The 22,603-nt window shown below is 33.6% G+C and overlaps 2 protein-coding genes and 1 pseudogene across 2 annotated transcripts; 2 read left to right on the forward strand and 1 right to left on the reverse strand.

Annotated features, from left to right (window-relative positions):
• Positions 1-1,384: 1,384 nt before the first annotated feature.
• On the reverse strand, positions 1,385-3,405 carry LOC133189666 (heat shock 70 kDa protein 12A-like; annotated as a pseudogene).
• A 2,559-nt stretch (positions 3,406-5,964) lies between these two features.
• Positions 5,965-9,953, forward strand: LOC133189738 (heat shock 70 kDa protein 12A-like). The gene is made up of 4 exons (XM_061325139.1): positions 5,965-6,294; positions 6,520-6,786; positions 7,084-7,249; positions 8,880-9,953. Exons 1-4 carry the CDS (start codon positions 5,977-5,979, stop codon positions 9,950-9,952), a joined length of 1,824 nt encoding a protein of 607 aa, XP_061181123.1. The 5' UTR covers positions 5,965-5,976; the 3' UTR covers position 9,953.
• A 1,396-nt stretch (positions 9,954-11,349) lies between these two features.
• Positions 11,350-11,983, forward strand: LOC133189737 (heat shock 70 kDa protein 12A-like). The gene has a single exon (XM_061325138.1). The coding sequence runs from the start codon at positions 11,427-11,429 to the stop codon at positions 11,955-11,957; it is 531 nt and encodes a 176-aa protein (XP_061181122.1). The 5' UTR covers positions 11,350-11,426; the 3' UTR covers positions 11,958-11,983.
• The last annotated feature ends 10,620 nt before the right edge of the window (positions 11,984-22,603 follow it).

A 22,603-nucleotide genomic window follows, 5' to 3' on the forward strand; every position in this document is an offset into this window, starting at 1 on the left:
ACATTTTAAATTTTTGATGGGAACCAGATTACACTTACCGGTAGGGGATTAGTATTGCTAATGCAATACTCTCAGAATGCTTGTTCATTTAGTTTATTTATATGAGGTATTTTTCACTCTTTCTTATAAAATACATATTACCTGTAAATCGAGTTTCTGCTCTCAGATGAAAAAATAAATAATAAAATATTTTGTGTTTATGTTTAGGAATCCATGTGTGTTATGTTTAGGGATATCATTGTTCAATGATATTGTGATTAATTTGTTCTCATCAACATTCATCACTATTTTAAAACTTTGTTTTCTTTATATGTCCTTGATGTTCCTGACTAAATGCGAAAGGTGGTTGAATTTTTTCGACCTAATTTGGCTTAGTTTTTCAAGATGAATGTGCTTGAGCATGTACTTTACAAAATGTGTTATCAAAAGGAATAGCAGAAGACTTTTTCAGTGTGTTTTGCATAATTATGTTAAATCAGATAAAACACTCTCATAAAAAGCTTTGAAGACACCAAATGGTTTCTAAATTCCCTGGAAGGATAGATATAAACATTTTTGCAGTATCTTCTTATATTATGATATTTGGGGAGTGTGTCCTTGCTCCAATGAAAAATATGCATGATAAAAGCATTTTGGATGGCTCTCGACTTGAGGATGACAAAGAAAGTATTCCATTGAGTTGAAGATCTGCGGCCATGCTACTACCCCACGAAAGTTAAAATAAAAGCATTGTTTGGAAGAATTTCTAAAAAACGAAAATCAACCAAGGCGGAAAAAAGTATTTTAAATATTGTAACCAAATTAAAAAAAATATCATGCTTTACCTATATAGAAATCGGTGGGTCAAATTGAAAAAAAAAACCCCAGTAAGTTTACATTTACTACAGAGTTTAACCCTTGAATAGCGAGACTCTTTCTTTATCTTCTGTTCTTGACCCGTTTCATTTTCAAATTTTGAATATTTTAGAATGAATTTAAAACATTAATTCAATAAAATAATTTTGAAAAATGTAAAGCGAAGAAACCATTCTGTTTAAAAATCTAAAAGTTTTGGTTTCTATTTCAGTTTGAAAAAATCTCATTCATTTTTAAATTAAAGTATTTGGTTTTAATAGAGCATTTAAAAATGAAATTTTCAACGGAACAAAAATTTTATCATACGTAAAGCAAATGTTTTTATGCAAAAGGTGAAGAAAAAGAATAGTGATCGATTTTAAAAAATCTATAAAATACAAATCTGTGAAAATGGAAAAAACACGGACCTCTGGAAATTCCAGAGGTGGAATCAACTGCTTTGGAGGAGTATGCATCCCCTGTTGACCGGTAACACCTGCCGTGAGCTCTATTGACGATAAAAAGGTAATCAATTTATTTTTGTGTTTTAAATCATTATTGTACAGCATCTATGCATGTATTGTTTACATTGACTTGAAAATTGTAGTCTCCAAAACTGAAAATTAGCTTAAAAAGTCAAGCCGAATGGTTTTAATTCTTTCACTATCTTTCAGGCGAGCAATTATTTCTGTGCCAGCAAACTCTAGTTCAACAGTACACTCGTAATGAAAAGGAAAACCCTTTTCTGGAGGTTCAATTTCTATTGTTCCTGTCTCGCAACACCCTTCCTCTGTGATGTATCTCGGATGTTTCTTTTCAGATCGAAAAAGAACACACCGAATCGGCTGGAATCGCTTATTTTTCCTGTCCTCATCATGAAAAGATTCCTCTAGTTCATATGGACGAACATCACCGAGTTTGATCATATCACCTGCATTGTAGAGTGATCTAAAGCAATGTTTACACCAGGTGTCGCCTTCTTGCCTTACTTTCGTCGTCTCCCTCTATAAAGAGTCTTATGGTTTGGATTCCGTAAGAATACCTACAGACACGTGCTTTTATCACATTGTTTTCATGTCCATATAGCACTGCTCCGTTAAGAACGGCAACTGATGAATCAAAAGGAACATAGACAGGTATATTTTTAGCATATTTTCGGATTTCTGTAGTCATGGCAGCGGATTGAGCTATTCCTCCCACAGCTATCACACAGCTGATATCACCATGCTTTGCGAGAATCCGCTCCATTTCTGCTAAGACGTTGTTAGCAATAGGTAAAACGAAATTTTTCAATAAAAACGAGGAAGATATGAAAAGTTTCCCCCGTTTTTTGACCTGAACATCGGGAAAACTTCCAAGATTTTTGAAGTAATTTTCCAAATTGCAATCCCATGATTTTTCTGCAAGTTTTTTAAGGGATGGTGGAATTTGTAAGCATAACGGTTTGTCTTCCTTTGGGTCAATAGGGCGCTTCTTTTGTTCAAAGTCTCTCAGTAATTGCATATAATCTGATCTATTGTTTGTTTGAAATGTCTTCATATTCTCTTCTCCAAATATTTCACTCATCCAATTGCAAAAACGTTCATTGATGGCGGTTCCTCCAAAGGGACCTCCGCTAGCTTGTTCTACAATGTTAATCTCTTTGTCACTCTTTATGTCCATCACGCTGATATCGGTTGTACCACCTGGAAGTAGATAAAACGTTTTTACAGATGCCTAATTTAAAATTTTTGCACACCGTTGGAAAGACCAGGAAGTTTCATTTAAGTCAAAAACAGTGGTGATCTTTTCAAGGAAACTTCATTGTCTCTCAAAAACCCATGACTTTAGAGTTACACAAAAAATTTATATTTCTCTTACCTCCTACATCAAATACCAAGATTTTTCGTTCCGTAAGGGATGTTTTGTTATCTGAATCTGTGTGATCTGTTGCATCATCTATGATATGCATATTCTGTAATCGACAATAGAGGGCTGCTGCTTCCGGTTCATACACAAATATCATATCAACAGCCTTTATCCCTGCCTTCAAATTGACAGAATTAATTCAATATTAACTCGCTACAGTGTGTGTGTGTGAGGGTGTGTGTGTGTGTGTGTGTGTGTATGAGAGAGGGTGTTTGCGTATGTGTGTGTGTTTGAGAGAGAGAGAGAGAGAGAGAGAGAGAGAGAGTTTTTTTTTACATCCAACATCGACTCTGAGGTAAAAATTGATGCTGAGGGATGATTTATATAACAAATTTACAATATGTTTTGTAAGTAGGTGACAGTTTTCAAAGGAAGTATTTAACAGCCAAATAGCTTTCAAAATTTTACTACCTGTTCTGCAGCTTTCCTTGTGAACTGTTTAGCGGCATCTGACCAAATGGCAGGAACTGTCAACACCCATAAAATATCCTGATCTCGAACAAGTATTCCCCTCAAACTTAGTCGCCCGTAGAGATCTTCCTTTAGATGGCGAATGAGCATACTGAGAATCGTCAATCCTTGCACTGGCTTTCCACATTCATCGTCAATGCTGTCTGATCGAGATACTTTCTGTTTCAAACAAGTCAATATATATTGCTTCATGTACATAGATCATAGATCAATACAGTTTGACACGTTTTAGTAAAAATTGAACATAAGCAATGAGTTTAATTTTGAATAATAATTCGATTCTGAAAATATGTGTTTATGTTCTTTTCTAAGCTAATTTTCCAAATACATAATTTTAGTTTTCTACAAAATAATGGCTGGAAAAGGAAATCCCAAGAAAGGTGAGCTACTTAAATTATTTTTTATCAAGATAAAAAAAATCTTTTATTTAAGACAACTCCTCAAATGCACCCTATAAATTTCATAACCCCAAGAAAGGTGAGCTACTTAAATTATTTTTTATCAAGATAAAAAAATCTTTTATTTAAGACAACTCCTCAAATGCACCCTATAAATTTCATAACCCCGAGACAAGTTTGCATAAAAAAAAAATCAGTTCTTTGCAAATGAAAGCATGGTTCACCGAAAACATATTTCCTAGTGTGCACTTAGAATTAGGAAAATTAAAGTTTAAAAGGGGTAACAAGTACAGTGAAATCTCCCGTTCTTACGTGTCTTTTTACACTAATTGCAGAAACTGTGCATCAAGTATTTACATGGTTAATTAAATATCAAACATTTAAAAATTTTGGACTTTTTCAATTTAATCTTTGCCTTAGAAAGTTAAGTTAATTCAAAGGAATAACTAATTGCCGAGAAGTACATTTTATACGGCACTGATATTCACTTTGATGACCTAGTAAGATACACCTAGTTCAATTTGACAAAAATATGCTGTATGTTTGATACCGTCGTGTTCTAAATTAATATTTAAAATAGATATCAAAAAGATAATCTAAGTTCAATCCCACCGTTATAACGATGTTTTTAGACTTAAACAGCGTAGAGAATAATAATTTAGGAAGTATATGGTAGATATGACGTCACTTACTAAGAACCAATCAAATTTTCAGACCTATCCTTGTTGCAATATAGTGTTTTCTACATAATATTTATTATCTACGCAAATTGATCTTCAAGCTATTTTAGCAGAATAATTACATGAAATATGAAGATAACAAACAGTAATCAAACTCAAAAGTCCATTCATTTGAAACAATACAAAATTAAAGCAGAGCAAACACGGACCTTTATAAACATCAGAGGTGGGATCAAGTGCCATGGAGGAGTAAGATACCCTGTCGCCGGTCACACCCTCCATATGCTTCATATAATAAGTACTAGTACATTATTATTTACTATAATTTTTTTTAAATGTCCTCGAATCGTATTTCAGATAATTTACGTCCAAGAGTAATGTTATAAGCGTCGCGGGTTCGATTCCCATTGCGGGACGTAGAGACCGGTCCTTCGATGTGATAAATCAAGGTCTCGTGTCGCAATAGGTTAATATTCCCCATGGTATATTAAAGTCCATGCCTTTTGACATCAAAGACAGTTGTCATTGGTCATTTAATTTTGTTGAAAAACATTCTAATTGTACACACAAGTACTCCGAAGGTGATATTTAAACTATCATTTTTTGTGAAATATTGACTTTGAAAGAGACTATTGATATCCGTGTTTGATCAACTTGCTGTCAATAACTTGCCTCGTTTTAGAAATTGTTCGTTCGTAGAACATACCCTTGAGTATCGAATCAACTGGGAAGACATAAACTCTATATGCAGGTGACAAGGGTATATTTCTACATAAATAAGGGAAGATGACAATAGGTATCACGTTTATCATAAAGTTTTGTTGTTAGGTTACCATTAACGTTTTTTTTTCTAGTAAAATATTCCAATATGAAACAGATGCGTTAGACTCTGTGGTATCTTTTATTTCAATTTTCCTAGGATATATCGAGTCGACACATGAATGGAAGTAACTATTGTTAATTGATAATACGTCGTCGATGAAACACGCCAGCCAAAATACGACACAATGATATTGGTTTATTTGCAAACAAGGTCATTGTCTCGATAACCATAGAATTTACGAAATGCTGACTTTACACGAGGTTGTTGAAATCCTTGTAACATCAATTTATCTATTAGTTGCCTGCCTCGGCTTAAAAATTGATCGTACGCAAAGCATGTTCTTGAGTATCGAAGAACGTGGGAGACGTTAAACAATATACTAGTATGCAGGTGATGGTGGAATATTACAACATTAATAAGGAAAGTGGCGATGGATAGCACTGAGGTCACCTTGTTTGTCATAGAATTTAGTCGTTAAATGGTCTTTATAGTCTACAGTCAGAAAAAAAATTGAAACAGATGTGACAGACTCTGTGGAGTCTTTTATTTGGAGTTCACTGGGATATATCGACTCAATATATGATTGTAAGTAACTATTGTTAATTGAGAAAACATCGTCGAGATATCTGAATGTCGAGTTAAAGACCACAGCATGTGATTTCTTCTCATATAGAAGTTTTTGAATAAATTCTGCTTCATATGAATATAAAGACAAGTCAGCTAACAACGGAGCGCAATAAATGTCCATCGAAATTCCAACAGTTTTTGGTAGTATGTCCTTTAATAGCTTATCTAAAGGGATGAGGCTTATGAAAAAAATATGGCAGACGCAGAAATTTAATTTAATTTAATTTTACATTTAATGAAAGGTGGGGATCAAAAACGAGAAAAACTACTTGTAGCAGCCATTGACTTTGGTTCGACGTATTCAGGGTATGCATTCTCGTTCAAAGACGATTTCCAAACAAATCCTTTGAAGATTTACACAAACAATTGGTCGTCTGAACAGTCTGGCGGAATCTCATATAAGGCGCCAACCACAGTTCTATTAAATCCAGACCAAACTTTTCATAGCTTTGGATACAAAGCGGAAGACAAGTACGCAGAATTGACTGAAGCAGAAGAACACGAGGGATGGTATTACTTCAGTCGCTTCAAGATGAAACTCATGAATGCTCTGGTATAAAACATTACCACTCATGAATGTACTGGTATCAGAATTTAACGACTTAACATTACCATATTACAAAGGGCATATTATTATTTGTCCCTCCTTTCTTAAATATACAATATTGGGTTCACTGAAATATATTTGATTAAATATACATAATTTTCTCCTTTTCATACATTATGTTTATTTTCATTTGTGCAAACATTAGGTTCAAAATGACAGTTGTCGTTTTAGGATATTTCGAAAGATCAGACCGGAAGTGACCATCTTTTTACAGAATTGAAGAGGGACATGGAAATAGAAGACATGGATGGTAAAAAGATGCCATATATGACAATAATCTCTCACGCCATTCGTTATTTGAAAGAACATTTACTCCAACAACTAAAGGAAAAGAACGTGCTGGGCGCAATAACAGCAGACGGTATCTTCTGGGTTATAACAGTTCCCGCCATTTGGACAGATTCTGCTAAACAGTTCACAAGAGAAGCTGCTAAAGAGGTAGAGAAAAAAAAGGTTTTGTACATTTATGTGAGAACAATTATCAATCAAAAAAGTATTATGTAATACGGTATAACTCACGTAGTTTGAGAGAAAATATAATAATTTTTAATCATTTTTATTTACAAAATTGAAAAAACCCTATAATGATTAAAAAACACCAAATAAAACAAAAAGCTAAAGCAAGAAAGAAAACCACAACAAATGTATATCTAAACCGTTTAATATTGTTAATGAATGGTCATTGGTATGATTCAGCAAATTGGTTAAAAATTCTTACCCTTAAATATTGCACAGGCTGGTATTTATGATGACCAGTTAATGTTAGCCTATGAACCGGAAGCTGCCGCCTTGTACTGTCGTCTGCTCCCTATTGATAAATTCGAAAGTGGAGGTGAACACCACGAACTGGTTCTTCGAACTTTTGAACGAGGGAAAAAATTTATGGTCATCGATCTTGGTGGTATGTTGTCATGCATTTTGACATATTACAGACATGGTTTTTATTTTATCATTTTCATGTTACAAGTAGATTGTCTATATATTTCTTCACTTCTGTTCAGATTACAGATGATGATGCATTTTGGTTGAAAATAAGCAATGAGTTCTCTTTCAATCCTAGCGACATTGTATCATTATAAGTTACGCCTCTATCAAAATTGTAAAACCTATGTCTCTTGAGTCATTTATGTTACTTTTTCAAAGGTTTTTTTTAAAAATATCGTTTGACTCCTGTAATTCAATATCACATGATGAAAAGATATTTTCCCTTCATTATCAAGTGCATGGATTTAAAGCACTTACGGAGAAAACATCGATCCACTTTTCAACAAATATTGTTACTTTACAGAATTGTTTACGTAATTTATTATAAAAACATGTATTTTCTTAAAATACGATTAGTTTGAGCAGGTATAGATTTTTTGAAATGAAAATGCACTGTTGAAAATTTCATGAACATTTAAATTCACTTTAACAAATTCAAAACAAAATTCAACTTCATTTCATATACAGTTCATTAAATGTAAATGTTGTCTCGCTCAATAGCTACAAACTACATGCATTTACAAATCATTAGTACATGTAGTTTTATTTGTTAATTTTTATAACATCAATTTAATTCCCAGCTCTATGATATACTAATATACAACGTTGTAGAAATCATACTTAGTTAAGTTTTCCTGCACGAGACCTTCCTGGAGAACATAACCTTTTTTTTCATTGGACCAAAAGTGACCGAGAACTACCAAGATGATACAGTTAGTTATGAAAATTTATGTTCACCTTCACCCGACCTTCCATATGAATTTAACATTTATTTTTATTCCACATCCGACCAAAAATAGATCAAGAAATTCCAAATTACTGGCAATACAACTGGTTATATTTATTTTAGTCCCGCTTTTTTGCTGCATTTAAACAAATGTAAACAATGAAGGAAGATGGCAAAGTAAATTGCTTAACGAGTTCATATCATTTAATCATATATTAAAAAAAAATATTGCTGTTTTTCAATCAATACGACGATTAAGCTAACCAAAAAGCAGTAAAATTTTCACGTTATATATTTACTTCTCGGGTATCTGAGTACATTCTATCGAGTGAATTGCAGATCTCGTCAAAATCCATGGTCAATCATCATTCCACTTTTAGAGACTTCAGGCCATAATGACTTATGTTTTCTGTGCACATGAATAATCAGGAGGGAGAAATAACGCATTAGTTTCGTGCTGGCCATACAATATTGAGTTCACCGTTAAAGTAGATTTTTTTAGGTCCCGAAACCTGCAATTTTATGAAATCTTCTTTAGAAAATTGAACAAAATTTGCATAAGCCATGAAAAAATTCTAATTTTTTTTTCAATTTTCATGTTTTTGCGTCATCTTGCCTCTTTAGTTTTGTATTCTTATATTTTTAATTGGTTACATGTATATATAATTAATGATTTAATTAAATGCAACAAAATATTAAAGGCGGATTTGCAAATTTACGCTTAATGGTTATCCAACAAATTTATCACCGTGCTATATTGTGTTGTCGCGATTTGTCTCGCTGGAATTGTATACAGGTGCAGTTTAGAGTTTTGTTTCAGGAGGAACTGTGGATATTACGGCTCAGGAAACGACACAAAATGGAGAGGTGAAGTCAATTTCCGAGGTGTGCGGTGGACCTTGGGGAGGGACCAGAGTTGATGAAGAATTCCTCAAATTCCTGATTAAACTAGTGGGGGCAGAGGTTCTAAATGAATTAAAAGACAATTGCCGATCCGATTATCTGGAACTAATGCGCACTTTAGAAGTAAAGAAAAGAAAAGTTGATTCTCACTCAAATCATCCTGTTCAAATAAGAATTCCACCATCTTTATTTGAAATTCGTGAAGAAAAAACAGAATGCAACATTTCTGAAATTGTTAAACAGTCTCCTTATATGAACTCAGTGACCTGTTCGAGTGATAAAATGAACATTAATATCAGTGTCTTCCGAACATTTTTCAGAAATTCATTAAATGACATAATAACTCACCTTCAAGACATTTTACAGAGCTCAAGCTGTGAAGGACTGCTTGGAATTGTGGTAGTGGGTGGCTATGCTGAAAGTCCTATGGTGATTGATAAACTTAAGAAATCATTTCCAGGGAAACGTATCATTGTTCCCATGGAAGCTGGTCTTGCTGTTGCCAAAGGAGCCGTTCTATATGGGCACAATCCTGATGTTATTTGTTCACGAATCTGTCGCTATACATATGGGGATGATATTTGTAAACCTTTCATCGAAGGAGAGCATCCTTACAGTAATCTGACTGTATTTAACAAAGAAAAGTATTGCAAAAATATTTTTCAAAAGTTCTTTGAAAAGGGTGAAAAAGTATCCCTCGGTGATAAGCGAACTTTCACCACAGACTATGACTTTCGAGATAAAGGAAGGCAGTATCAGCGTGAAAAACCGTTAAAAATTAAGGTATACGTCTCGAATAGGAGAAACCCTGGATTTATTTATGATGTTGGATGCCGTTTTTTAGGAGAAATAACTGTGGAATGCGCAAAGAAAAAGTGGCCTGAGGAGTTCACCTGTACAATAGAAATGGAGATTGGAGGAACGGAAATACAAGTGTCGGCAAAAATGAGTACTGGCGATAAAACAATCGCCAAGTTTGACTTCTTGTGATTTGTTAATATACTGTATTTATATACATTAAATAAAGTTGCAAAAACAATACATGTAGAAGCTACTGGTAAAATAAGTCTTTTATATGTTTATCATAATACTTTAATTTCTTCACTGGAATAAAATGTGATTGAAAAGAAGTATTCTGATGATCAAAAGTGCTCTGAGATTTTGTTCATTGTATCAAAGGGACTATGTAGGTTTATAACCATTTTTTCTTTGTCTTCAGTGTCAACAGCAAATAAGAGAGTCCAGAAATTGTTCTCTTATTAAAGCATGATAAAGGTTAAATTTACTTAGTCTTTCAAATTAACAACCACACTAAATAGGATACCTTTACAATATTTTGTAAAACTTGTCTGTAAAGAACTGGTACGTGAACGTGTTTACCTCCCCTTTGTTTAATGTATCAATTCTAAACCTCTTTTTTCATTGTACACTGTAGATTGTTACTGAGTATAACATAAAATGCAGAAAATAATCCATGCTTTTATTGTATTATATCATTAGGTAATCAAGTAAAGATTTAGAAGTGTAAAGTTTTTTGTTTTTGCTCGCTATATGAAGATAACGAACAATAATCAAGCTCAAAAGTCCATTGAAACAAAACATATTGGGGGCAGAGCACACACGGACTCTACAAAATGTCAAAGGTGGGATCAGGTGCCATGGAGGAGTTAGTATCTCCTGTCGATCGGTCACATCCGCCGTGTGCTCCTAGTCATGATCGTCAGATTGTCATGATTTTCACCATTTTCCCTTCAAAGTTCAGAATCCCAAACACAGTGAATCTCTTTAACCAGCATTTGTATTTGAGATCCACATTGTACTTTAAAATACGAAGAATTTGGCATCAATCGTTGATAGAATTTGTGTCCAGACGTTAACACTAGTGATAAGCACAATTTCCTGTCACTCACACACACTTGTGAATAGTTTAAGTAATATCACTAAATCGATCCAGATTACCCAATAATAGAACACCTGCAGGTTATGATAAGACATTAGTGAAGTTACAAGATGCTCACTTAGAGTCTTTCGCAGAAAAAATATTCTTTTATCTCTAACATGATATAAATTACTAAAATATTGATTTAAATGTAAAAATTTGGTGTCTGAAAGATTTAAGATTGTTGTAAATTCTCCGATGTTGAACGAGGTGTATTGGAGTGGACGTAACAACTCTAGATAGAATTTAGTTAAGCAAATAAAAGAAGACAAATGATGAAATTTAGATTTTACAGCAAAATCTGTATTCTGATATTTAGTGTTTTGATTTGAGTTTATAAAGATGATTATTAACAGACATTAACAACAAAAACATTTGCATGGTGTTGGTCTTTTTAAACATGTTTATCAATGGTATTTATTTTTGAATTGAATTTTGCACTTATTCTGTAAAGCCGTAGTTTCCTTGCTTTTTGCAGGTGGGACAGTAGATATTGCGGTTCAAGAAACAACAGAGGATGGAAAAATGAAAACAATTTACAAGGTGTGTGGTGGAAACTGGGGAGGAACCCATGTAGATAAATGCTTCCTCCATTTCATCAATGACTTACTAGGGTCTGAAGTCATAAAAAGCTTGAAACACGAATGCAGGTCGGAGTATTTAGAGTTCTTACGGACATTTGAATTTAAAAAGAGGACCATCGATGTTGATTCTACGTTGAGAGTTGTCCTTAAAGTTCCTGTAGGCTTTGTGGATGTTCTATGGGAAAATTATGGCACTACATTACAAGACAGGATTAAAGCTTCTCCGCATAACAGTGCCGTTTCTTTCGTCGGAGACAAACTAAGTATTGAACATTCCTTATTTAGGTCATTTTTTCAGAAATCAGTGGATGACATCATTTCTCACATAGGAGATATTTTTGATGACAAATGCTGCAGAGATCTGACTGGCATAGTAATGGTCGGGGGATTCGCCGATAGTACCATTGTCAACTTTGCCATGAAAAACGCTTTTCCTGAAAGGAAGTTTATCATTCCATTGGATGCAGGATAAGCTGTTGTCAAGGGTGCAGTTCTCTATGGCCACGACCCCGATGTGATTTGTTCTCGAATATGTCGATATACGCACGGTGAAGATATTTGCGAACCTTTCGACAAATCCATGCATCCAGAATCAAAATTAACTATTATTGAAGGAGAATGCTATTGCAGTGACGTTTTCCAAAAGTTCTTTACTGTAGGACAAATAGTTTCACTTGGAGAGGTGAAAGAAATAAGTAGCAGTATGTCGTTTGTTGATGAATTTAGAAAGCTGGGTCGCTACAGACCCCTGCGTTTACGTGTATTTGTATCCGATAGAGAGTCTCCTATGTATATAGATGATGTGGGATGTCGCCAGCTTGGTGTGATTGAGGTTAAGTGTAATGATGGTGTTTGGCCTGAGAGGGTTTATATCAGTACAAAAATGGAAATTGCCGGAACTGAAATAAAGGTTACCTCCAAAATGCATACTGGGGAAGAAGTCACTGCAACGTTTGATTTCCTTTGAAATTGCATTATCAAAAAAGATTAACAGAAGACTTTTTACACGCACGGCTTTGCAGAAATCATGTTTACTTGAAAAATTACATTATACACTACTCATATAGCTATCCAAACTGGAAATAAAATGAGATTGTGATTAGGCTATAAACTGAAAACAGACTTGTCAGAATTTCAAATTAATTTACATGTAACTTCTGTGTGCTTATATTTGAATATTATACAAACCTGCAATTTCTTTTATTTAACCTACAGTATTCAAAATCAAAATTCTGACTTACGTCTGCTCTCAGTTTATGGTCCTGAGGTTAAGTGTATAATTTACAATGCATAAACAAATAAGAATATACTTTTAAAACTATTTGAAATTGCAAGTACCTCGAAATTATATTTTTGTAAAATAAAGTTTTTTACTAGAGGTCTTAATTTTACATTACCTAAATTGGCGATTGCATTATCTGCTTTCCAGTCGTTTCAGCTCACCAGAGCCAAAGACGCATACATGTATGAGCTTTTTTTCCATTGTCTGCTGTCGTCGTTGTAAACTTTACACATTTTGACGATTGCTTCTCCAGGACCACTGGTCAATTTCATCTTAGCTCGGCACTAAGCATCCTTGTGTGAAAGGAATTCAAATTTGTTCAAATAAAAGGCAACAATCTCTTGGAAGAGGATAATCAAGGGAAAAACATCAAAAGTGATAGCTGTAAATTCAAGTTCGTTTAAATCATGGCCCCTGGAGATGGAGTAGGCAACAATGGGCAACAATGGTGGTAAAAGTTTTACATGAGAATAATTAGGAAAAAATCTGTACAAATCTTCATCTCATGAACAGCTAAGCCATGATTAGTCATAATAGTATTATGGAAGCATGCTCATATAGTATAGATTCAGGTTTTTTCAAGTCATGATCCCAGGGTAGGGTAGGAATACATAAGGGGATCAATATTTTACATGAGACAATATATTAAAAGATCTTTAATTTTTTTTTTCAAAAACAGCAGGATCATGTAAACTGATATTAGTATGTAAGTATCCTTTGATAATGTATATGATAGGTTGAGGCTATAACAGGAGATCAAAATTTAACGTTTGGAATATATTGGGAAAATGTTTTAGAATCCTCTTCACAAGAACATGAAGGCATGTAGAGGTGTTGCAGATTCAAATGTGTTACAATCCTGTTACTATGGGGTAAGGATGAGGCCACATTAGGGTAACAAGGTTTACATGAGAATTTGTAGGGGGTAAAACCATTGAAAATGCCTCTTTTCAAGAACAACAGGGCCATGATTAGTGATATTAATACGCAAGCATCATCATGTAGCGCAGACTCATATTTATTCAAATAATTCTCTGGAGTTGGGTGGGGCCACATTACAGTGTAAGAATATCAGAAGTGCGGCAAAACTTATGATTTTCCTTCCCTTCATGAAGAATGTTAATGAATAATATTACATCTATAATCCAGAAAATTCAGAGTAAAAATGTGCGAAAGCAAAACCTACTCACTTAAATATTGTCAGCCCGTGCTCAGTGTTGTGTAGTTGTGTACAGAGTTTAACAAATGGAATACACCTGTGAAACGTAAACTGTTTTGTAAACAGGGCACGAGCTCTGTTGTTGTTTATGTTTACGTTTCACCGGGTGTGTTCAATTGTTAAACTCTGCACACACCACTGAGCACGGACTGACAATACTGGTGAGAGTATTTTGCTTTCTACATTTCTACTCTGAAATTTCTGCATTATATTTTTAATAATTTTCATTAATAAACAACAAAATTGCCACTTTTCTTAAGTATTAACAATAAAAATAAAATATGTGAAAGCGCAAGGATGTGTCAATCCAACGCGTCCAGAAATTCGAAGTTTTAATAACATAGAGATGAAATAAGATTTTTATTATATTTTAGTATGAAATGCTTTAGCAACATATATGTCATGAAATTATACAGAAAATTTGAGTAAATATTAACTTCAAATCTGTGTCTAAGCACCTTTAAAAACATTGATACATTTGTCAAATCAAAATGTCCACATTGTGTAGAGTGAAGTCAATTAATGTTGTGAATTTATCATAAAATACAGTTCATTTTATTTGAAAGATTTAATGAGACCAACATATCTCCCCGTATCCTCATTTTACGTATACCTCAGGTGAGCATTTTTTTTTTATTTATAATTCTTAATTTTTTAAACCCAAAATACATGTATATTCCTATCAAAATCTACAAAGGGTCATTATTCTACGTTGTGGTTTTTTTTCCACGTAATACATGCAGATTTCAAGGTGATGCCACTTTTTCTACATGCAAAAAGGTCTTTTCTGACATCGAATAATGACCGGGGGTCTCTACATCTTTAGCTAACCTGAGCTGAAAGCTCAAGTGAGCTTTTCCGATCACATTTTGTCTGTAGTCCGTCTGTCTGTAAACTTTTCACATTTTCGACTTCTTCTCCAGAAACACTGGGCCAATTTCAACCAAACTTGCCACAAAGCATCCTTGGGCAAAGGGGGTTCAAGTTAATTCCCCCTTCCAAGGGGAGATAATTAAGAATTGGTGAAAATTTGTAAAAATCTTCTTTTCAAGAACCATTGGGCCAGAAAAGTTGAAACTTATGAGAAACCTTCATTACATAGTGTAGATTCAAGTTTGTTCAAATCAGGACCCCCGGAGGTAGGGTGGTGCCACAATGGGGGATCAAAGTTTTGCATAGGAATATATAGGAAAATTCTTTAAAAATCTTCTTCTCAAGAACAATGAAGCCACAATTAGTCATATTGATATGGAGTCATCCTCCAGTAGTGTAGATTCAAATTTGTTCAAATTATGACCTCCGGGGTAGGGTGGGGCACAATGGGGGATCAAAGTTTTACATAGGAATATATAGGAAAAATCTTTAAAAATCTTTTCAAGAACAGGAAAGCCATGATTAGTCATATTGATATGGAAGCATCCCCAAGTATTGTAGATTCAAGTTTGTTCAAGGCATCCTCCAGTAGTAGGTCGGGTCATAATTGGGGGATCAAAGTTTTACAAAAGAACATATGTAGAAAATATCGAAAAATCTTTAAAAATCTTCTTCTCAAGAACAACAAAGCCATGATTAGTCATATTGATATGGAAGCATCCTCAGGTAGTGTAGATTCAAATTTGTTGAAATCATGAACCCCCCCCCCCTCCCCAGGGTAGGGTGACAGACATCTTCAAAATTCCTTTTTCAAGAACAACAAAGCCATGATTAGTTATATGAATATAGAAGCATCCTCAGAAAGTTTAGATTCAATTTCATTCAAAACATGGCACTTGGGGGTAGGATATACCTAGAACAGGTAATCAAAGCTTTACATATGAATATATAAGAGAAGAAATCTGACGAAGAACAGCAGGGCCATATTGACTCAGGTGAGGTTGTGGCCCATGGGCCTCTTGTTTCGTCTTCACACCGTATTTCACTCTGAATGTTTCGAGTAACAGTAAACAAAAAGATAGTATCGCAGATTAATAATCAGAGAATCCAGAATCATATGTTTATGTAAATACTGCATCAATTTTACAATAAACAATTGGAATTTCATCTAGGGAATTCCAAGGAACGACTCATTTTTAACATATATGCTGAGTGAAAGAACAAAATCTCAATTTTTTTTCACCGACCCCAAGGACTGGGCTAAACTATCTTAAAATGTCATGCAAAATGTAAATAAAAATATTTATGAATTAGTCCCAATGTGTTCAATGATTAAGAACAAGAGAAATTCACGGCAAAATATCTAGTTTCTCAATATTATATATTATATGTACAATTAGTATCTTATATGCTCTTTCTATGGAATTTCAAAGGATCCACATACAGCTGTATATGCTCAGTGTGTGCAATTGCCCTACCAGGTGCGCAAAAATACCAATAATTAACAATAAATCAATACAGTTTACTTAAATTTTATAATCAGAAATTACAGAAAGATTATCTATACTTATAAATTAATAAATTTTGCAAATAAACTCCGAAACGGGTGCACCAGCGTTCTTAATTACTCCTCTAACAATACACTGTATACAAGATGATGTCCGTAAACTATATTTAGATTTCACTTCCTTAGTAAGTATCGTACATTAAATTAAAAGTCTACTTTCATTTTCTATTAACAGCCATGAAATAGGAAAAACGTGAGTACGGTGGCGTTTCCGGTTGGCGGATCTAAGTTACTGGCAATTTTTAATGAAACTGACAACAAGCAATCGTTTATTTATTTCATAAAACGTCATCATTGAATTATTCGATCAAAACTTGATTTAAATGATATAAAAGAAATATGTTGTGATAACCGATTAGAAAGGGAAATGAGCAAATTATTTTCGTCATTCACTGATCTTAATATTGACGGAAGCTTCTAGAACATCATATAGCATCAAGCCCGATGTTAAAAAGTAATAAAAACGAGGCGATTACAGCTGCTTGAACATAAAAAAGCTTTTGTTTGAATGGTCATTGAAATAATGGTAAATCATCGATATCACTATAAGTTGTGAATATATTTATAGCGAAAGACTATTACATATACATGTATGTAGTAGGTTTTCCTAATAAATTTATCGGTAACCGAGAGCATCGTGGCAACGAACCTGAAGTACAATTTGTACTTCGTAATAAACTTGCTTACAAGAAAAGAGAAAATTAATAAATAAGGTATTGTTCAAATACAATTAAAGCTGTAAAATTTTGTGCTTTAATCAATACATTTCAGTTTTTTTCTGAATACAGTCTTTTGTATCAAATACTCGACCTATTCATAGAGCGTTAAAAGCTTTTTTTTACACGGGTACTTGGGTCTTGGTTTATAAATATGTATGTACCTTATTGATATGTAAAAAAAAAAGTGAAGTACATTATTACATATCAATAAGGTACATACATATCTATAAACCAAGACCCAAGTACCTGTGAATTCCCCCCCCCCCCCCCTAAAAAAAAAAAAGAATCAATTTATCAGTAAAATGTGCATATCCCCTTATTTCGCTGCTTTTATCCTCGACGGAAATGAAATAAGAGCATCTGAAATACAATATCCATAACATATTATAACAGGTTTCAAAATAAACGTCAATTAATGAAATTGTTATTTTTCAAGCTTTTACAACAAAGGGGGGGGGGGGGTGGAGTGGAGACGTACATCGACTTCTTGCGGGATTTTAAACAAAGTATTCCTTCCTGCTTTAAGCCTGCAGGCTGTCAGTAGAAACTACAATATATTTTCTGTCGGTAGTGGTATAAATTCAATTCCCCGCGCTTGCGCGGGATTTCTTCTAGTCACTATAAAATAGAGGTGATGATGTAAAGATTATGTTATCAAAGGAAAACAATGTAGTTAATTTTTTAAATTCAAAACAACCCTTCCACTTTGAAGACAGTTACAGATCTTTAGTGATTATATTATCCATGAGAAAGGGATATAGAGCAGACAGACGTGTGTGTAATGCATGTTGTCTACAGAAACGTAACGAATGCAGCAACAGATCGAAGTTAGGTGTCAGTAGAATTTATATCTGTGGAGTTATAAACACATGATGTACGTTATTTATTTATTTGATTAATTGATTGATTAATGTTTTACGCCCAATCGGCACTATTTCAGCCCTATATCGGCGATGAAAAGATATATCATGTAGCCAGTTTTGAAAGTTTTGGGTTTTCACTGGCGGCCCCCAGTGAGCCTACTCTTTCGAAAACCAGAAAACCGATCTTTTACGTGCTATTAATTTGATGCAGAGTAACAGATATCACGCAATTGTCAAAGAATTAAGATATATTTTAACCCTGGACGGTGGCACTATCTTCGATCTTTAACGACCGCGATTTTTGCAAAATTATTATGTTCAAACAATCATAACCAAACTTCTCGAACTTGGATTTTCGTAACAAATATTTTGGTATACAGTAAGTATATGTAAAAGGTAAAGATGATGAACAGTGATCGATCTCAAAAATCCACAAACAATACAAATATGTGAAGAGGGCATAAAACAAGGACCCTTGGAAATTCCAAAGGTGGGATCAGGTGCCTAGGAGGAGTAAGTATCCCATGTTGACCGGACACACCCGCCGTGTGTCCTATGTATTGATCAAGTAGACGGAACTATCCGTAGTCAATTCAGTACAAAAACAAAGACTTAACAATTGGTATGAAACAAGTCAGCAAAATTACCACCCAATGATAGGCTATATTTGCTAACAAGGTCATTATAACAATTATAACGACCATAAAATTTACGAAATGCTGACGTTAAACGAGGCTATTGAAATCCCTTTAACATCAACTTATCAGTGAGTAGCCTGCCTCGCTTTAAAAATTGATCGTACTCAGAGGAGAGGACCATTCATTTTGATAAAAACGTCATTGTCCACGAACTTTATGGACAACCCTCGTAGGTATCAATCAATATTTTTAGAACAAATTTTACACATTTACTGAACAGGCTTTGTCAAGAAACGAAGATATATTGAAGAAGTCAAGATATACTGGTTTTTGCCTGAAAATTGCATATTTTGATCAATATCTCAGAATATACATCACTGGCCCAAACCTTTTCTTTCATTTTTTATAAAGTACACTATACTTCCAACCGATCATCACTAAAATCATAAAAAGTTTGATATACAAGAAAATATTTTATTGCCTTTTTCGATTTTTAATACCCAAGTGTCGCCCGCGTGTTGCAGTGGTTAGAGCGTCTGCTCTAGAGTCGCGAAGTAAGGAGTTGATCCTTACGTCGCGGGTTCGAATCCCACTGTGGGGCGTGGAGACCGGTCCTTCGGATGAGACCGTATAAACCGAGGTACCGTGTCGCAGTAGGTGCTGGCACGAAAAAGATCCCTCGCTGCTCAAAGGCTGTAAGTGCCGAGTATAGGACAAAATTTGCAGCTCTCCACCGGCAAGTGGTGGCGTCTCCATATGAGTGAAAAATTCTCGAGAGGGACGTTAAACAACAAAAAAAAAAAAAAAATACCCCAAGTATTTTTGTTAGTGCAAAAAGGTCACATAATTTATGCGCATTAATTTGCATGATTTGTTCAATGATAAATATTATTCAAACTATTTTATGTAAGATTTTATTCATTGCTATGATTATATCTGGTAAAATATGACGAAGAGTAAAGTGATTAATCTAAAACTTACATTTAAGTGCAAAAAGGTCATGTTAATTTTACCGTTGCTCAGTAAGATGCACACTGACCACCAGTTTTCTTTGCGATTTTGAGTCATGATATATGAGTACTTAGCCAAAATATACTTCTCAAAAAAATCCTTGATATAACTATTATCGTTTTACTAACAGCGTGACAGTAAAATTTTGTATGCTGATTATCATATTGCTCATCAATTGGATGTTTTATTTCAATGAAATCAATAATACTTTGCATATGTAACACAGAACCCAGCAATACCACTGACAATACTGACCATTCATTAAATTATATGTATACGTATTTAAAACTCCATCATATTTTGACTCCGTCAAATTACAGCAAATTTAAATTACAGCAAGTATGACTCATGCTTTTTTGAGGACAGAAAACGAGCTTTGACAGACCACGTGTTGCTGCTGACTACAAATGACGTACTGGTAAACAATCATTCAATGTGAATGACCAGTATTATCAGGGTATTGTATTCTGAGTTTCATATGCAGAGTATCATTGATTCCATTGAAATCAAACATCCAATCGATGAATAATATGATAATCAGCATACAAAATTTTAGCACACTTCATCAAGCAAACTGTCACGCTGTTAGTAAAAGGATAATAATTAATGTCACGAGTGACATATCGTAATATCAGACTGGGTCGTGCGGACTGCATAAACAATCAATTTACATCTATATCTTTCGTAAAATTGTGTATATTGTTTTAATTTTTATACATTTACTAAATCATGGTATTTATCAAAATAATATTGTACATACTTGGCAGTGTTGTCATCATTAAGAAAATTATAGCATTTATCTACGAACAATCCCAAGGATTCCTAGGAACGACTCATATTTTTTTAACATTTATTCTGATAGTTAATGATAGATCAAAATCTCTAAATATTTTACCGACCACAAGGACTGGACTCTACTTTCCATGTTGTTGCATATAAATATTTTTAAGTTAGTTCTAATGTGTTCAATGATTAAGAGAGAGAGAAGAAAACGTGAGAGAAATTCCCGGCAAAAAATCCAGTATCTCAATATTATACAATATGTATACTAATTAGTATATTATATGCTCCTCAGTAGGTATTCGTTCGACGGAATTTCAAATGATCCACACACAGCTGTATATGCTCAGTGTGTGCAATTGCCCTACCAGGTGCGCAAAAATGCCAATAATTAACAATTAATCAATACAGTTTTACTTGATTTTTATAATCAGAAATTACACGAAGATTATCACTTTAAAATAGAGGTGATGATGTAAAGATTATGTTATCAAAGGAAAACAATGTGGTTAATTTTTTAAATTCAAAACAACCCTTCCACTTTGAAGACAGTTACAGATCTTTAGTGATTATATAACCCATGAGAAAAGGATATGGAGTACATAGACGTGTGTGTAATGCATGTTGTCTACAGAAACGTAACGAATGCAGCAACAGATGGAAGCAAATTGTTAGGTGTCAGTAGTATTCATATCTGTGGAGTTATAAACACATGGTGTACGTATTAATTTGATGCAGAGTAACACATGCATGCTTTTGTCAAAGAGTTAAGACATATATAACAGATATTAGATCAATATCTAGGAAGCAGTCATTGAAATAAATGTATAGAATGTATAGATGCAAAGATTCTATGACGTCTAAATGATCTATAGATCTTCATTGATTTTATAGATGCTTGTAATTGTCAGAGGTATCTCTGCATTGAAACTCTATCGGATATAGAGATTGAAACCTTGCTGAAATTCTTGTGATCTAAATATATAGATAATTGAATAATTGGGCACTCATTAGAATAATATTCCCTACTTTTCATGCCCCCAGCGAGTAGCTATTTCTAATTGATTCATAAAACGATGGTTCTAAATGCTCGGTAGATATTTTGTGTAATATCGCTGTATATCATGGGGATTTAAAATATCAGTGATGATGCATGTTTTAAACAGACAGACATTTTATTGAAGGAAACTCAAGCATTTTTTGGAGGAACTCATGTTTAACATTTCACAACTTTTCTTTCCTGTGGGTGCACAACATTGGCTTATTTGAAACATCTTTACACCCTTTCAAGGTATGTTTCATGTGCGAGTATTAACTGCATTCTGTTTTATATATATATATATATATATATATATATATATATATATATATATATATATATATATATATATATATATATATATATATATATATATATATATATATATATATATATATATATATATATATATATGTGTGTGTGTGTGTGTCTGTGTGTTAGGGTGTTTATGGTTTATGTGTATGCGTATGATTATTAGATTTGGTATTTTTATTATATTTATTTGTTTGAAGGAAAGAATTCAAAGATACTTAGATAAACTTCTAAACTTGTTTGTCTATCAATGTGACATAAATTCATTTTGTATTCAAAATATTTTGATGCAAGACCACCAGAGGCGTATGTTTTTTTTGTAAATAACTAGAAATGAAAACCCATGCAGAAAACAAATACCATGAGTTTAATGTTAAACATGATCATGCATAAAAAATGTTATAAACAACATAAAAAACGTGAGAGAAGATAATTAATTAGAGCTATATATCCCAAGAAGATTTATACATTTACATTCTAAGCACATTTAATTAATAAATTGTCCTTTGTTTAGTTTTGGTAGATTCGTAACACAACCCACTTATAACTACCCACTATCTTGCTTGCCAAAAAAATGTAAACAATTAAAATAACAAGTTTCAGTTCCTCACTGGGTTTATTGAACTCTTCATTGAAAAATACCGAGTTTCGAAGTAGATTTTGGTATTTCCGTACCAAATCCTCTAGTTTTGCCGCAAGTGTCTTTCCGGAGCTGTTTGCTCTTGTGCGTGATATCATAATTCTGAATATGAATTAATGATTTTGTGTTTTTAACTATCTTTTTCTTTTTTTTTTTTAATTTTGTAGATCTAATT

The sequence above is a fragment of the Saccostrea echinata genome, unplaced genomic scaffold (genome assembly GCF_033153115.1).
Source record: "Saccostrea echinata isolate AGI-Se365-2 ecotype Australia unplaced genomic scaffold, CSIRO_AGI_Sech_v1 ptg000019l, whole genome shotgun sequence".
NCBI classification, from domain to species: domain Eukaryota; kingdom Metazoa; phylum Mollusca; class Bivalvia; order Ostreida; family Ostreidae; genus Saccostrea; species Saccostrea echinata.

What these genes read in the sequence shown, in the direction of transcription:
- LOC133189738 (XM_061325139.1), top strand. Translation starts at nt 5,977, where the DNA reads ATGAAAGGTGGGGATCAAAAACGAGAAAAACTACTTGTAGCAGCCATT. An exon ending in TGAAACTCATGAATGCTCTG is followed by an intron (nt 6,295 to 6,519) that starts GTATAAAACATT and finishes TTGTCGTTTTAG; the next exon opens with GATATTTCGAAAGATCAGAC. An exon ending in TATGGTCATCGATCTTGGTG is followed by an intron (nt 7,250 to 8,879) that starts GTATGTTGTCAT and finishes GTTTTGTTTCAG; the next exon opens with GAGGAACTGTGGATATTACG.
- LOC133189737 (XM_061325138.1), top strand. Translation starts at nt 11,427, where the DNA reads ATGAAAACAATTTACAAGGTGTGTGGTGGAAACTGGGGAGGAACCCAT.